Here is a 17,829-nt window from a genome sequence, read left to right as displayed (position 1 = left end):
ACATAGAATTCTTGGTTGAAAGTCTTTTTCTTTTAGGACTTTGAACATGTCTTATTATTTCCTTCTTAATTTTTTAAAATTTCTTTTTTTTTTTTTTAAGATTTATTTATTTATTTGAGAGAGTGAGAGAGAGAATGAGCAGGAGGGGCAGAGGAAGAGAGAATCTCAAGCAGACTCCAGGCTGAGTGTGGATCCTGACTTGGGGCTCAGTCTCACAACCCTGAGATCATGACCTGAGCTGGAACTGAGTTGGATGCTTAACTGACTGTGCCACCCAGGCACCCCCCTCTCACTTTCTTCTGACTCCCATGGTTTCTGATGAGAAAGCAACTGTTATTCTTATTAGGGATCCATTTTGAGATGCCTCACTTTTCTCTTGCTGTTTTCATGATTTTATCTTTGTCTTTGAGTAGTTTGATTGTGATATAGGTCTCTGAGTTTATCCTATAGAGTTCATTTAACCTTTTGGATGAATAGATGAATGTTTTTCATCAAATTTGGAAAGTTTTTGTCCATTTCTGCAAATATCCTGCAAATATTCTTTCCTGGGAATCCCTCTATACCGATTTGGGATTTGTGATGGTGTTCCACAGGTCTTGGAGGTTCTTTTTTTCTGCATTCTTTTTTCATTCTGTTTCTCAGATAATCTCAATTGTCCTCTCTTCAAGTTTGCTGATTGTTTATTTTGCTAGCTCAAATCTGCTGTTGAGCCCCTCTGGTGAATTTTTCATTGCAGTTACTAATATTTTTCAACTCCAGAATATCTGTGTAGTACTTTTTTATATTTATTTTCTCTTTATTGATACTATAGTTGGTGAAACATTGTTTGCATACTTTAGTTTTTAGACACAATTTTCTTTTGTTCTTTAGTATCCTTTGAAGATATTGATAGTACCTGATTTAAAGTTTGTCTAGTAAGCCTAATGTCTGGGTTTCCTTGAGGACAGTTTCAGTTATTGTTCTTTTATTGTGTGTATGAATGCGCCATACCTTCCTGTTTATTTGCATGTCATGTGACTTTTTGTTGTTGTTGAAACTGAATATTTTAAGTAATTTGGCAGCTTTGGAGATCAGATTGCTACCTCTTCAGGATTTGTTGTGGTGGCTGCTCTGTGGTGGTGATATTGTTACTGTTCAAAAACTCTATTGAACTAGTTTTCTGCAGTCTGTTTGCTTTGTCATGTGTAGTCACTAAAGTTTCTGCTTGATTTGACAGAAGTTTCCTAGTTCTGTGTATATGTTGTACATACCTTCAGAGCTCTAGCATTCACTTCCTGCCTCCTCACAGCCTCAAGATTAGTTAGAAGTGAGGTGTTGGGGCCTTCTCAGATCTTTCTGGGGCATGCACAGAACCCTGACTTATGTGTGGCTGTCTTGATTTTCAGGAGCATGTAGGAGCTTTTCAAAGCCCCCTGTGGCCATTCCATTCTCCAGATTTTCCTTTAAAGTTTTTTTGGTTAGGCCCTTGTTTGCCCCAAGTGTTACTGCAACTTTTGGCAGCTCTAATGTTAAACAGTCCTCGCTATTGTTTTCCTTAAATGTCCCTGGGGAAATCTGTTTTTTAAGACACAGTTTTGTTTGGACTCTTAATTCTTTAGAGTGACTCTTAATACTGGGTGTGTAATAGAGTGGTGGTAAATAGTTTGCTTGGTCAGTTCTCTTTCCTCTGTTAAAACCTAACCTTTCTTGATTGCTTTTTATCCTCACCCCGACCATGTCACTGTCATCTTCATCTCTTGTTACTGCTGAACCTCGCATCTACTTGTGTTATTATTACATTTGCCATGTAGTACAACCTTTTTAATGTTTCTTTTTTGTACTCATACTAGGATCTTTAACACAAAGTCTTGTCATATCTTCTGTATCCCAAGCACCTAAGATTGTACCTGGCATTTAGTAAAAGCTCATTAATGTTACTAGGTAGAACCAAATTTTTGCTTTCAGCTGAGATTAATTGAATAGTATTGCCTCAGGTGAAGCTTAATGGATTTTGGAAACTTAGAGTAATTGTACTTTAATGGAATAGGAGAAAGGCATATAAGCAAACAAAACCAAATAATTGTATATTCAAGCACCATTTTAAGGGATGTACTTATATTATGTATTCCATTGGTCTGTAGCTCAGAATGTTGTATAATGCATGTTTTCTTTTAACATTGGAAGTCTTTAATGCATGCATGGTAAAAGTTCTTGTACTGATTTCCATATAATGATATTGTTGGATTAAATGGCACTCTTTATTATCAATGTAAAACCTGTTTTTTTCAGTGTGCTGAAAAATTGTGGTTCATAGGCTACTTTTAAATTATCTACTCACTTTTCTCCTACTGGTTGAGTTAAATGTTTACTCAGAATATATAGTAAACTAACGTTGCTTATTTAAGTTGTCTTCGTTATTTTAACTCATAATTTAAATATTAAATAAAATGGTTAAATATGATACAGAAAGAGTCATTGTTTCTGTAAAAACTTAAAGTTCTTAGAAAGCTTTGATAAAGGTGAACTGTTAAAGTTTTGCTGTCAAAAGATTGGGGAAAATATTGTTCAGGTTGAGGAGCATTATTCACATAGAATGTTTAATAGGTGTCACTAAATTCTCACTTCATTTTAAAGAGACCGAAATTGGATATTGCCAATGAGGCATTATACTTATGGTCATGGTTCATGTAAGAAATGTACATAAAGAGAAAGCCTGTTTTGATAGTATCTCTGTCAATAGGTTGACAAGTTAATGCACATTTATATTATCTAAAGATAGGAGTTTTTAAATTGAAATAAAATAAATGTCTAAATTGCAATAAAATATGTATCTTATAAGGTTCCCCCATTTAACTGAAATTTTCTTTTAAACTGAATTAATGAGAGCTTTTATATTATCCCTGTTCCTGTACAATATGTTGTACTATATTGGATTAATGAAGTATTAGACCAACATAAATTTATGACTGTATTTGACTTCAGTTGCTCTGGTTGTATGGTACTCCATATATGTGGATATACACACCCAATTTATTTAGAATTTAAATAGATTAAGTATATATTTAAGATTTCAACTTTTTTGGGGGGAAGTTGAAATAATTTTGAACTGTGCTAACTTTCATTTAAATAAACATGACGTAAATAACAGTGATAGAAACGTGACATACAACCAAATGAGTGGGGAATAATATGTTACACTGCTTTTTTATTTGGAAATAGCCCAAGTTCTTTTTTTTTTTTTTTCATGCATATTGCATTTGTTCTTACTGGCTGCATAATATTTCATGGTATTTTTTCACTTTTAAATGTTTTTCAAATTTTTAAATTTTTTACAATGTAAATATTAACTATTCAATATGTAAACATTAAACAACACACTGCTGCACAAGCAGTGTACCAAATAAATCAAGTGGCAAATCAAAATATGTCTCAAAGAAAAAGAAAACACAGTATTCTAAAAACCTATGGGATGTGGCAAAAGCAGATGTTAGAGTGAAATTTATTCTATAAATGCTTGCATTAAAAAAATAATTAAAACAAATAAATTATACCACAAGGAACTAGAAAAAAAAGATCCTTAGCTGAAATTTAGTAGAGGAAGGAAATAACAAAGAAAAATCAGAAAAAGAGACCCAAAATAATATTAAGTATATATTTAAATTTTAAAAATTTTAGCTTTTATATTTGATTTATTAATGCAGAATTTTCTCCATAGGGGTTCACCTGGCACAGTGGCTGCTCCCCGTCTGGCTCCTACAGGTGTTAGTTGGGCTGACAAAGTAAAGGCTCATCATACTGGCTCTCCTGCTGCTTCAGATGTAGTTCCTGCTCAATCATGCCCACCAATGACTGTGCAGAAGACTTCTCGCAAAAATGGCAAGTGACTTTGTTTTTTGTTTTTGTTTTTTTCATGAAGAGAGAGAATTTCTTAAGCAGGCTCCATGCCCAGCATGGATCCTGAAGCAGGCTTGACCTTATAACCCTGCAATCATGACCTGAGCTGAAATGAAGAGTCAGATACTTAACTGACTGAGTGCTCCCAAAATGGCAAATGACTTTGAATCAATCTTTTTATATAGTAGACAGGTAGAAGTATATGGAGTTTTATTTTATTTTATTTATTTTATTTTTTTTAAAAAGATTTTATTTATTCATCTGACAGAGATCACAAGTAGGCAGAGAGGCAGGCAGAGAGAGAGGGGGAAGCAGGCTCCCCACTGAGCAGAGAGCCCGATGCGGGGCTCGATCCCAGGACCCTGAGATCATGACCTGAGCCGAAGGCAGAGGCTTAAACCACTGAGCCACCCAGGTGCCCCAGTATATGGAGTTTTATATATTTTACCTGAAACTGATGCTAATAACATTACATATTTATCTTTTTGCATCATTCATGTGATATTAATTTGCCTTAAAATAATTTAATAAAGTAATCTTAAAAACTGTATGAAAGCTTATGCAGATCATTCTAATCTCAGGGTTGCCCTGTGTAAACTTTAAGAGAATCATTCTTTTGTCAATCCATTTATGAAATCTTTATAACTCTTTTTTACTTAAAATAGAAAAAAATTGACTACTAATTCATTTTCTAGGCAGTGTACACTTTTAAGTAGCATGTCACCATTTCATTTATATTTGAATATTATTTTGGCACTCAAATCATACTCAGTTTATCTTGCTTACACATTTGTTTTCTATACCGTGAAAATAATTAGGGAGCACAAATAAATAGGGCTATTATTCTGAGGGCCTGTTTATTCCATAAGAATTTCCTTCATGGACTTTGACAACAATGGTAAAACCTGGAGTACACAGTGGAGAAGCAGAGGTCATAGGAAGGAATTTTAAGCAGACATTAAATAGTATCAGCCTTGATTTGGGAAGATAAATTTGTTGCTACAATGGGGAGGATGGGTACCAGGAGGAAGCAACTAACCTTGATGGGTACCCTAGTGAGCAGTCTCACTAGGGAGTGGGATTCTTATTAATCAAAAAGAGAAGTAATGAAAATGAGAACATACCAAATCTAACCAGAATCTCTTTTGGAACATAGACATTATCTTTTCTCTCTTAGCTCAAATTTGTCTGAACTTAGAATATAAAAAGCCAAAACTGATTATCTAATGTAAAAAAAAAAATTCTTTTCTTTCATAAAGTATTTTTATATAGAAATCCAGAGTGAATTTTTTAAATTTTACATATTTGCTAAGTTTAAATAACTTCTGATATATAGAAATGTGTATCCACGTAACTGTATGTTTATGTGTATAAAAATACAAACATAATTCATATCTGTGGTAATATTTTGAGTTTACCTCTGGAATTAATTTCATTTTGTGTCAAATATTTCATCTTTTACTATAAGCCTAATCTGTTCATGAGCATCTTTAGTCCATCTGAGGTAAGGAATATAATCCTGGGTAGGAGAGGGATATGGTAGTAGGATGGTCAGAACTGCATTTAGCCCATACAAGGTGCCTTGGTACAGTTTAGAAAAAGGAGCCATGTCATCTGAGTAGACACAGCCTTACACCAATTAACTTGCCTTGGTGAGTGGAGCCTGGCAGGATTTCAGCTTTCATTCACAGTCTTAGCCAGGTACCCTTTTAGGCACCACCTACATATAGGTGGCAATCCTGGAGGGGGCTGCTCAGTGGTGGTACAAGCAGAAATTGACTAGGCCACCCTTGTAACAGCTCTACTTCTTGCTCTAAAAGACTGATTTAATTTGTCTGGCTGAGTTTGGTCAGATAGGGGGTCCATTCTTCCAACCACTTCAGTTGATTTAGTTGAAGAGGGAGATCTTGATGGGAGATCATTTTCATGTTCAAGTGTGCACATGGCTATGCAGCATCCAATTGGACTTTAAAGGCTCAATCTTAGGAAATAACCCAGTGTTCATTCTTGACTCCTAAAAATTATGCTGCCAAGCTGGCAGTAGGTGAGCTATGCGATTTCTCTCTTTTAAGTGTCCTTAGTCTTGAAGTACAAACCATAAGGAAAGCCTATTCCAAAACTAAGATGAATTCTTCACTTGGAGTGGGAGATCAAACCATTGCTCTTGGAGCCTTGGTTCGCCTGCCTTTAGCCTGGGGTAGTGCAGAGAGGCTGAGGGGAGGAGAGAGAGAAGAGCCAGTGGGCAGTCTCCAGGCATGTTTTTGCTTCAGGCCCGTGGGTCAGAGGACCAGAGCAGTGGACACCTTGAGCTGGGCCCCTTGGTAAGGTAGGTTTGCTGTGTCCATGCCCTGGAGGCTGGCCCTGAGGACTCTGCCAGGCCCTCCCACTCCATCTGTCACTACAGTGGTTGGGAGGCTGTTGGACCCCAGGGGCCACACTTTAGCACTGGGGGCTGCCTCCATCCCCCCCAAGTGAATTTCTTATACTTCTATTGAGCCTTGGATTTTAGAATTATTACAATGAATTTATGTTATGAATTAAGGAGCACACTGAGAGTACTGCTTTCTTTTTCTTTGATGAAAGATCCCTTTAGAGCTTCTTGGTTGAAAAAGAAATGTTTTATTGGACGTAATAAATGCATTGCCATCTTTACATTACAGATATTCTTTTTTCCATTTTGGCCTCAGTAAGTCGTGTTTGCTTATTTTAAATAATACTCCTTAGTCTAACCCAGTATATTGCCCGTGGTTTCTCTATATAGACTAGTAGTGGTAGAAAATTGAGAGTAGTTGTGAGTTTTTTCTCCTAGGAGAAGGTAAGAGAATGCGGAACCAAGTTTAGTTTTTGTATTGTGAAAGAGTCTGAGAAAAATGTGTTAAATCTAATTGCAAAAAAATACCTTAAAGGAATCATGGTATTAAAGTATATCATGGTTTTGTTTAAAGCATTACTCTCAGATTATTTATGAGTGTGACTCATTTGGTTGAGATGAAATGATAGGTCTTGATTATAACTAGGCTTAAAAGTATCCATGTGCATATATCAGGAAATTTTGTTCTTGACTATTTTGATCTCCAGTTTTGGGGTTTTGATGTACTTTTATGAATGTGAATTATGGTTTATATCTTCAGTAATTTATAATAGCACTAGCTCTAGTATTGAAGTTTGTAATGATAGCCTATAAAAATGATTTTTGTTAAAGGTGACAGTTGGAGCACATACATTTACTTTCTTTCCTAAACTCAACTAAAATGATATAAAAGGATTGAAAAATAGGACTTAAGGAAAAAGAGATAAGAGTTATAGATAAATTTTTGGAAGCTGGAAAGTAGACCAGACATTAGAGTGAGTTAGCTGAGTCCTAAACTCAGAGAGTGGGCAAAACTATAAAGCAATCCAGTTTGTTCCACAGAACTCCCCAGAGGTTAAAAAATTGGGAGCAGTTGTCTCTGGAAGTGAGGATAAAGGTAGGGATTATATGTAGTCATCCCAAATTTCTCCCTGCTTGCCCTCAACTCTGAATAGTAGGATGACAGTATTTCCCTCACCCCAGCAGAATATTGGAGGTTTATTCTATACGGATGGTAAAAGAGATGGTGTCTTACCTGAAGGATACCAGGCACATTGGAAAGTTGGGAGTAATGATTGATAATAAGTAGGTTAAGTGGAAGACTGTAAAGATAATGTTGAGGTGCCTCATCCTTGTTTCTACTTCAAGCCCTCTTCTCCCGTGGAGCTGCCAGGTTTGCAGACCAAGAGAATTCACACCTGTGGAACAAATCGAGATCCAGTACAGATCATGAGATACTGGATTTGTGATATTATGAATATGATACTGTAATTGGATGACTGTCTGCTCTTCTTAGGAGACTTGGGCAATCTGAAGTCACGCTGTGAACTATGGTAGATTGTATGCAAAGATGGGTGTCAACAATTTCTTCCATTCTTGTGCATGCATGCCACTTTGATTGTCAAGTGGTAGAGTCTTTTTTTCTTCCCCTTGAATCTTTGGTTTGCCCTGTGACTTGATATGATCAGTAGAACATGACAAGAGTGATTGGTACATTCCCAGTCTAGCCTGTATGAGGCCTTGCAGCTTCCATTTTTTCCATGTTGGAAGTCAGCTACCATGTAAAGAAAGTCCAGCATAGGCCATTGAATAATAAGGGACTATGTGAGGAGAAAGAGGCCACGAGTAGGAGAACCTAGCTATCTCAGCCAACAATGGTGCCAAGACTTTAGGCATGTAGTGAAGGCATCATGAACAGTCTGGCCTTAGGTGAGCCACTCTAGCTGATAGCATGTGTGGATGAAACCTCCCTCCACTGAGCACTCCTCAGATTTCTTACTCAAAGAATTGCATGGAAATAACACAGTTAGTGTTTCTGAAGGGGCACATGCACCCAAATGTTTATAGCAGCAGTGTCCAGAATAGCCAAACTATGGAAAGAGCCTAGATGTCCATCAACAGATGAATGGATAAAGAAGATACAATGGAATACTATGCAGCCATCAACCCCCACTGAAATCTTGCCATTTGCAACGACATGGATGGAACTAGAGGGTATTTTGCTAAGCGAAATAAGTCGATCAGAGAAAGACAATTATCTTGTGATCTCACTGATATGAGGAATTTGAGAAACAAAACAGAGGGTCATAGGGGAAGGGAGGGAAGAACGAAACAAGATGAAACCAGAGAGGGAGACTTTTAATCTCAGGAAACAAACAGGGTTGCTGGAGGGGAGGGGGGTGGCAGGAATGGAGTGGCTGGGAGATGGACATTGGGGAGGTTATGTGATATGATGAGTGCTGTGAATTGTGTAAGACTGATGAATCACAGACCATGATTTGCCCCTGAAACAAATAATACATTATATGTTAATTAAAAAAAAATAAAAGATGCTCAGTTTGGGGCTTGCTATATAAAAATAGATAATGGAATTATCCACCATTTGGGTAACATGAATTTTAGAAAGCAGAAGGAGGAAATCATGAAATTAGATAATTAAAGGAAATTTCCTTTAACAGAGGATATAAATTTCTAGACCAAAAGGGCCCATTAAGTGCCCACTTCAGTGGATGAAAACAGAATGACACCAAAACATGTTAGGAAATTTATGAATACTACAGATGATGAGAGGCTTAAAATTAGATAACATAGTCATTTTATATACAGATGACCAGGAATCAGAATGGCATCTGCTTCTGCTAAATTGTCTCTAGAAGCCACAAGAAAATTGAGCAAAGTTTTCAGAATTCTGAAGGAAAATTATTTCTAATGTAAAATTCTATGCTCAGCCAAATTATCCATTAAATGTGAAAGCTGGCTGAAGATATTTTCATTCATGCAAGGTCTCAAAAGTTTTTTTTTGCCTCCATGGACCTATTCGCTATTGGAGGATGCCATCCCAGAAGAGAGGCAAAGGTCATACTGTATGGTGGTGATCCCAGTATGATAACTGTTACAGGTCTAGGGAGCAACCAGTCCAGATTTTTGATGGTTACAGGGCTCTGGAAGAGAGGAATAAATGAAATTTTTAAAACATCTGATGTATTTGCACACATCAAAAAGAATTTTAAAATTTAGGAGCGTTGGGATTGGATTAATTCTAAGTGCAGTAGCAAATATTGAGACTATTTAAATGGAGAGAGAAGAAATAGGAAAATGCGGAGAAGCACAGAAGAAGCATACCTGTAAGTTGAGTCTGTGAAGGGGTTGAGTGAATGGTATAAAAGTAATGTTTGAAGAGATAATCCCTAAATATTTCCCCAAACCGTTAAAATATCAGTCTCATATTTTAGAAGCACTGTGAACTCCAAGCAGGAAAAATAGAAAACATATCTTATTTAGATGTAATATAATAAAAATACCACAAATCAGAGAAAAAAATCTTTACAAGTAGAGTAAAAAAATAAATAAATAAAAGTTTCAGATGACCCTGAACAATACTTGAAAATCCCTGTATAACCTTTGTCTCCCCCAAAACTTAACTACTAATAGCCTGTTGTTGAATATAAGCCTTACTGACAACATAAACAATCAACACATATTTTGTATGCTTTATGTATTATATACCATATTCTTATAGTAAAGGAAGCTAGAGAAAAAATGTTTATTAAGAAAATCCTAAGAACAGATACACTTAAAGTACTGTATCAAAAGAAATCCATATATAAGCAGACCTACACAGTTTAAGCTCATGTTGTCCAAAGGTTAACTATACTTTCAAAGGAGTAAGAGTAAGTTGATAGCTGATGGAAGACAGATGACGACATCTTTTAGATGCTGAAAGAAAATAATTGACAAATAGTATTCTATATCAAGCAAGAAAGTGAATTACAGATAAATAAAAATTGAGAGAACTTGAAATCAGTAGAATTACACTAAAAGAAGTACCACAAGAATTTTTCGGGTTAATGGAAGAAGATCCCATATTGAAACCCAGGAATGCATAAAGGAATGAAGAACACCAGGAGGAGTAAACACATGGAGCACATTAAATGTTTAGTATTGACTGTGCTTGAAATACGTAGAAAATGAGAATTTCTGACAATATTCCAAAAGACAGGAGAAGAATAAATGGATATTATATTTAGGATCCTTGCATTTTTTTGAGGTTACAAAAATTCTGACTTGTACTAGATATTATAAGTTAAGGATATATTTTGTAAATTCAAGAAAATCACAAAGGAGAGTAAAAGAATGTTCAACTAACTGATTAATGCAAAAGAAGCCAAGAAAGGAAAAAAAAAAAAGAAACATAAAACAGATGAGACAACTCAAAACCAAATTATAAAATGCAAAATGCAAAAACATCAGTTAAAGGTAAATGGTCTTTTTATTTTAATTTAATTTTATTTAAATTCAGTTAATTAACATATAGTATATTATTAGTTTCAGAGGTAGAATTTAGTGATTCATCAGTTGCATATAACACTCTGTGCTCATTCCATCAAGTGCCCTCCTTAATTCCCATCACCCAGCTACCCCATTCCACACCTCCCTCCAGCAACCCTTAGTTTGTTATGGTTTGTCTCCTTCATTGATTTCAGATTGTTTTATTTTTCCCTCCCTTCTCCTATGATCTTCTGTTTTGTTTCTTAAATTCCATATATGACTGAACTCGTATGATAATTGTCTTTCTCTGATTGACTTATTTCACGTAGTGTGATAACCTCTAGTTCCATCTGTGTCATTGCAAATAGTTAAGATTTCTTTGTTTTGATGGCTGAGTGGTGTTCCACTGTATGTATATGTGTATGTATATATGTGTGTGTGTGTGTGTGTGTGTGTATATTATATATATAACCTTCTTTATCATAGTTTGGCTGTTGTAGACATTGCTGCTATAAAAGGAGTACAGGTGCCCCTTCAAATCACTATGTTTGTATCTTTTGGGTAAATACCTAATAGTGCAATTGTTGGGTCAGAGGGTACGTCTATTTTTATCTTTTTGAGGAACCTCCATACTATTTTTCAGATTGGCTGTATCAACTTGAATTCTCACCAAGATTGTAAGAGGGTTCTCCTTTTTCTGCATCCTTTCCAACATCTGTTGTTAGCTGACTTGTTAGTTTTAGCCATTCAGATTGGTGTGAGATGGTATCTCATTGTGATTTTGATTTGTATTTCCCTGATGCTGAGTAGGTATGGAGCATTTTTTTTGTGTGTCTGTTGGCCATTTGCATGTCTTCTTTGGAGAAACATCTGTTCATGTCTCCTGCCCATTTCTTGACTGGATTATTGGTTCTTTGGGTGTTGAGTTGATAAGTTCTTTGTAGATTTTAGATACTAGCCCTTTATCTGATACATCATTTGCAAATATCTTCTCCCATTTTGTTGGTTGTCTTTGGTTTTGTCGACTATTTACTTTGCTATGCAAAAGCTCTTTATCTTGATAAAGTCCTAATAGTTAATTTTTGTTTGGGGGGCATGTCTAGCAAAAAGTTGCTGTGGCTGAGGTCAAAGAGGTTGCTACCTGTGTTCTTCTCTAGGATTTTGATGGATTCCTGTCTCATATTTAGGTCTTTCATCCTTCATTTTGAATCTGTTTTTGTGTATGGTGTAAAGAAATGGTGCAGTTTCATTCTTCTGCATGTGGCTGTCCAGTTTTCCCAAAACCATTTGTTGAAGAGACTATGTTTTATCCAGTGGATATTCTTTCTTGATTTGTTGAAGATTAGTTGGCCATAAGTTGAGGGTCCATTTCTGGGGTCTCTATTCTGTTCCATTGACCTGTGCTTCTGTTTTTGTGCCAGTACTATATTGTCTTGATGATTCCAGCTTTGTAATATAGCTTGAAGTCTGGAATTGTGATGTCACCAGCTTTGGTTTTCCTTTTTAACATTCTTTTGTCTGTTCGGGGTCTTTCTGGTTCCATATAGATTTTAGGGTTATTTATTCCAGCTCTGTGAAAAATGTTGATGGTATTTTGATAGGGATTGCAATGAATGTGTAGATTGCTCTAGGTAGCAAAGACATTTTAATAATATTTGTTCTTCCATTCCATGGAGATGTTGAACTACCCTTGCAGTCCAGGAATAAACCCCACTTGGTCATGATGAATAATGTAATGTTGTTTAAATGTAATGTTGGGTCATATTGGCTAGGATCCTGGTGAGAATTTTTGCATTCATGTTCATCAGGGATATTGGTCTGTAATTCTCCTTTTTGATCAGGTCTTTGGTTTTGGGATCAAGGTAATGCGGACTTCATAGAATGTGTTTGGGAGTTTCCCTTCCATTTCTACTTTTTGAAACAGCTTCAGAATAGATTAATTCTTCTTTAAATGTTTGGTAGAATTCAGCTGGAAGGCCATCTGGTCCTAGACTCTTGTTTGTTGGTAGATTTTTGATTACTGCTTTCATTACTTTGCTGGTTATGGGTCTGTTCAGGTTTTCTATTTCTTTCAGTTTTGGTAGTTTATAAGTTTCTAGATATGCATCCATTTCTTCCAGATTGCCTAATTTGTTGGTATATAGTGGCTCATAATATGTTCTTATAATTGTTTGTATTTTTGCAGTGTTGGTTGTGACCTCCCTTCTTTCATTCATGATTTATTTGGGTCCTTTCACTTTTCTTTTTGGTAAGTCAGCCTAGGGATTTATCAATCTTGTTTATTCTTTCATAGAACCAGCTCCTAGTTTTGTTTATCTGTCCCACCATTTGTTTTTTTAATTTCTATTTCATTGTTTTCTACTCTAATCTGTATTATTTCTCTTATTCTTCTGGGTGTGGGTGTTATTTGCTGTTGTTTTTCCACCTCCTTTGGGTATAAGGTTAGCTTGTGTATTTTAGTCTTTTCTTGTTTCTTGAGAAAGGCTTGTATTGCTCTATACTTGCCTCTTAGGACTGCCTTCACTACATCCCCAAGATTCTGAACAGTTGTGTTTTGATTTTCATTTGTCCATAAATTTTTTTAATTCTTTAATTTCCTGGTTGATCCATTCATAGGATGCTTCTTAACCTCCATGTATTTGTGTTCCTTCCAAATTTTCTCTTATAATTGTGTTCAAGTTTTAAAGCATTGTGGTCTGAAAGTATGCAGGGAGTAATCCCAATTTTACTGGTTGAGACCTGACTTGTGACCCAGTATGTGATCTGTTCTAGAGAATGTTTTATGTGCACTCGAGAAGAATGTGTATTTTGTTGCTTTAGGATGGAATGCTCTGAATACATCTGTGAAGTCCATCTGGTCCAGTGGGTCATCATTGCCCTTGTTTCCTTGTTGGTTTGCATAGATAGTCTGTCCTTTGCTGTGAATGGAGTGTTAACGTCCCCTACTATTACTGTCTTATTATCCATGTGTTTCTTTAATTTTGTTATTAACTCGTGTATATAATTGGCTGCTCCCAATATAGGGGCATGAATATTTACAATTGTTAGATCTTCTTGTTGGAGAAACCCTTTTATTATGATATTAGTGTCTTTTTTCCTGTCTTACTGCAGTCTTTGGTATAAAATCTAGTTTGTTTGATATAAAGATCCCTTTCCCAGCTTTCTTTTGAAGTCCACTAAAGGCAAATGGTCTAAATATTAAATTTTTAAAATTATAATTGCATTAAAAATAATGCCCAAGTGTGTTAAGCTTAAAGTGATATATAGAAAACAGAAAAGTCAAATGAAGTTGGGAAGAGATAGTCCATACATGTCTTATTCAAATCAAAGGTGGTATTGCTTTATTACCAGACAAAATAGATATAGTAGCCAAGAAACATTTTAAAGAGAATTTTTTTTACTTTTTAAAGGAGTATTTTAACAGAATTGGAAAATAATTCTTAATTCTTAATGTAACACATCTTTAAAACATATAAAGCAAAAACTAACATAATTGAAAGGAAAAATGGAAAAATGTGTACTCACTCTATGAGATTTTAACATAACTGTCTCAACACTGACAGTACAAGTAAACAAAAAAAACCAGGTATCTAAACAATGTGATTAATGAACCTGATATAATTGATATTCTAACAAATAAGCTTTTTTTTTTTTTTTTTTTTACAAATATGCTATTCTTTTCCTTTTTCTTTTGATCCTTCAACCTGGAAACTTTTTACTGACATGTCTTCTAGTCCACTGGCCCTCTATTCTGTATGTCTAATCCGTATTATCTTAAATATATTAATAATAGCTATTTTGAAAAGTCTGTGTCTGAAAATTAAAAATTCAAATATCTGAACTACCTGTGGGTTTGTTACTTTAAAAACATTTTTGGGGAGTTCTCAGGTATTTGAACCTTATTTTTTAAACATGCCTCATAATATTTAATTGAATGTTTAACATGGTATATTTAAAATTATAGGGGCTGCTTTCAAAAATATTGTTTTTCTTCTGGCAAGAAGATAGAGCTTAAGGAGTTTACCTTAATCCTTGAAGGTTTGGTTTGAGGTTTTATTAAAGTTGATGTGTTTCAGTTTTGTCCTTATTCCTTTTGAGTCTTAACTGAAAATCTGGGGTGTTTGCCAAGACTACTACATTCCTGAATTCTTTACCACTCTACAGTTGATATAGTATCTGCTTAGTTCGTTAGCATTCCAGCTGCTGCTTCTTTTTTCTGGGTATTATGGAGTCTTGGTTTGTATGTGCAAAGCTTAGTAGTTGTCGTACTCCTAAGGGAAGGTTAAATACAGTTCCTGCCTCTCCAAGACTTTTGCTCCCAAAGTCTCAGTTATTTTAGACTCATTGAACTCCAGTATTTGTTTCAGCCAAACGTGACTGCTGGTTTTGGCTAGGACTCACTTCCCCCTGAATTTGAAATGTCTTCAGGAAAAAATTCTAGGGTCAAGGTGGATCTCATGTTGTCCTTCCCTTTTCTCGGGAATGGTAGTTCCTCAAAACTTGCCTATCGTGATTGCTTTCCAATGCCTTTAGACAGTTCAGTTATGTAGTTTGTCTAGCTTTTATAGTTGTGTTTGGCATGAAGAGGATTAATTTTGATATAGGCTACTTTGTCATGTAAGTCCAAATATATATTCAAGTATACATGGAATATTTACCAGAATTGACACATGCCAAGCCATTAAACAAATTTCACAAAATTTTAGATGATTGAACTCATTTTTCTTCTTGAACACTGTAGAATTAAGTTAGGAATCCGTTTAAAAAGATAGCCATATAATTCTCAAATTTTTGGAATTTTGGAATATATTTCTGAATAATCCATGAGTCAGAGAAGAAATCATAATGAAAAGTATAAAATGGGAATTCAGTGAAAAGTAACATTTAAAGTCTTGTGGGTGTAAGGTAATGCTGTGCTTTGAGGAAAATTTCTAGCCTCAATTTCATATATTAGAAAAGAAGAAAACCTATCTCTGGAAATTAGAAAGGAACAAATTAAACCCAAGGAACATAAGAAAGAAGGAGAAGATAGAGGTGAGAAATGAGAAAATCAGCAGAGCCAAAAGGTAATTCTTTGAATAGGCTAATAAAATTAATAGACTTCTAATACTGATTATGGAAAAAGAGGAGACAAGACATAATACCATGTATGAGATAAGGACATGAGTAGAGATCCCATAGATATTGAGAAGATAATAGGATATTATGAACAATATTATATGCTAAACTTAGAAAGAGAAGAAAATGACAAATTTCTTGAAAAACAGTGTGTAATCAACTTTTATAGCAGGAATTAGAAAAACGTGAAGGAATTTAATAAGTATTTTTTTTAGAAATCTGAGTGTATAATTAACATTTTTTTCACAAAGAAAATTCCTGGTCAGGATGGCTTCACTGTGAATTCTTTCAAACTTTTAAGGTAGAACTAACATTAATTATATAGAAACTCTTACTGAGAATAAAAAAGTGGATCTTGTTTCTGATGCTAGTATAACCTAATAAAGGATATTATAAAATAGAACATTTTCTCTTGAACAATGATAAATTATAAACAGAATATTACTACATTAGATATAGTGATAAGTGAAAATAGTAATATATCAGTCATGTTGGGATTATTCTGTTGCTTTTCATTTATTGGTTGTATTAATTTGAATTTAATGTTACTTTATTAATGTCATCTATAAAATATTAAAAATTGTATAAGTTCTGGAGTATAAAAACTATGATATGAAATAAAATTTTGAGTTTTGTGTACTTACAAAATTATTCTAAGCATTTAGAAGTTCTCTGACAGGTTAATTGTATGATTTGCTATTCTCAACAAGCATTCTTCATTATGGGAATAATTTTTCAATATAGTTTTTACTGAAGGCTTCTTAAAAATGTAATTTGTTCAGAGCTAATTTCTTAGTGTCTAAGAGACCTGTGTTATAGTTTCTGTTTTGATACATTCCTCTGACTTGCTTCAGTTATTTCACTTTTTCTTTTTATTACCTGGTAGTGTTTGTGTTGGCCATCATATTGGTTATGGACTAGGTTCAAGTTTTAAGCAGTATTTCTTTCTATAAGAAAGCTTTGAAAGAGGGTGTTTTTCTTTCCTTTAAAATGTAAAGTTATTAATCATACTGTTCCTAAGGGTGAGCCAGTTAAATTAAATGGAAACTGAAATCTTTCGTTAAACTTAATTTCATAATTTAGTTGCTGCTTTTTTTCTTTTGGTACATATGATTTTTAAAAGGTTGATTTTATATTTTTAAATATACATTATAAAATTAATTAAATATTAAATATAAATTAATAGACTATTATACTGATTTTTAAATGTTCAGTTAACTACTCTATAGCACATAGTTGTTTTTTTTTTAAGATTTTATTTATTTATTTGACAGAGATCACAAGTAGGCAGAGAAGCAGGCAGAGAAAGAGGAGGAAGCAGGCTCCCTGCTGAGCAGAGAGCCTGATGTGGGGCTTGATCCCAGGACCCTGGGATCATGACCTGAGCCAAAGGCAGAGGCTTTAACCCACTGAGCCACCCAGGCGCCCCCATAATTAGTTTTAGATGTAGTGTTCAGTGATTCATTAGTTAAATATAACACCCAGTGCTCATCACAGCACATGCTCTCCTTGATACCCATCACCCTGTTACCCTCTCCCTCCACCCTCCTCCCCTCTGAAACCCTCAGATTGTTTCCTGGGGTCCATAGTCTCCCATGGTTCATCTCCCTCTCTGATTTCTCCCCCTTTGGATTTCCCTCCCTTCCCTGTGGTCCTGCGTGCTATTGCTTATGTTCCACATATGAGTAAAACCATATGATAATCTACTTTCTCTGCTTGACTTATTTCACTTAACATTATCCCCTCCAGTTCCATCCATGTCGATGCCAGTGGTGGGTATTCATCCTTTCTGATGGCTGAGTAGTATTCCATTTTATATATGGAACACATCTCTTTTATCCATTCATCTGTTGAAGGGCATTTTGTCTCCTTCCACAGTTTGGCTGTTGTGGACATAGTTGCTATGAACATTGGTATGCATGTGACCCTTCTTTTCACTTCATCTGTATCTTTGGGGTAAATAGCCAGTAGGGCGAGGACTGGATCGTCGGGTAGCTCTA

General features: G+C 35.0%; 1 protein-coding gene across 1 annotated transcript in view; it reads left to right on the top strand.

The window, feature by feature from the left end:
• The window catches only part of SCAPER (S-phase cyclin A associated protein in the ER), a 473,451-nt gene that overhangs the window by 76,418 nt on the left and 379,204 nt on the right, over positions 1 to 17,829 (top strand). Inside the window, exon 8 of the mRNA XM_080809794.1 lies at positions 3,695 to 3,855. Coding sequence (XP_080665920.1) covers positions 3,695 to 3,855 — 161 coding nt within the window. The remainder of the gene's footprint in view (positions 1 to 3,694; positions 3,856 to 17,829) is intronic.

This window comes from Martes martes (genome assembly GCF_963455335.1).
Source record: "Martes martes genome assembly, chromosome: 7".
Taxonomy (NCBI): domain Eukaryota; kingdom Metazoa; phylum Chordata; class Mammalia; order Carnivora; family Mustelidae; genus Martes; species Martes martes.
The sequence above is the reverse complement of the archived record's forward strand: the minus strand, read 5'-3'. Positions and strand labels throughout refer to the sequence as shown.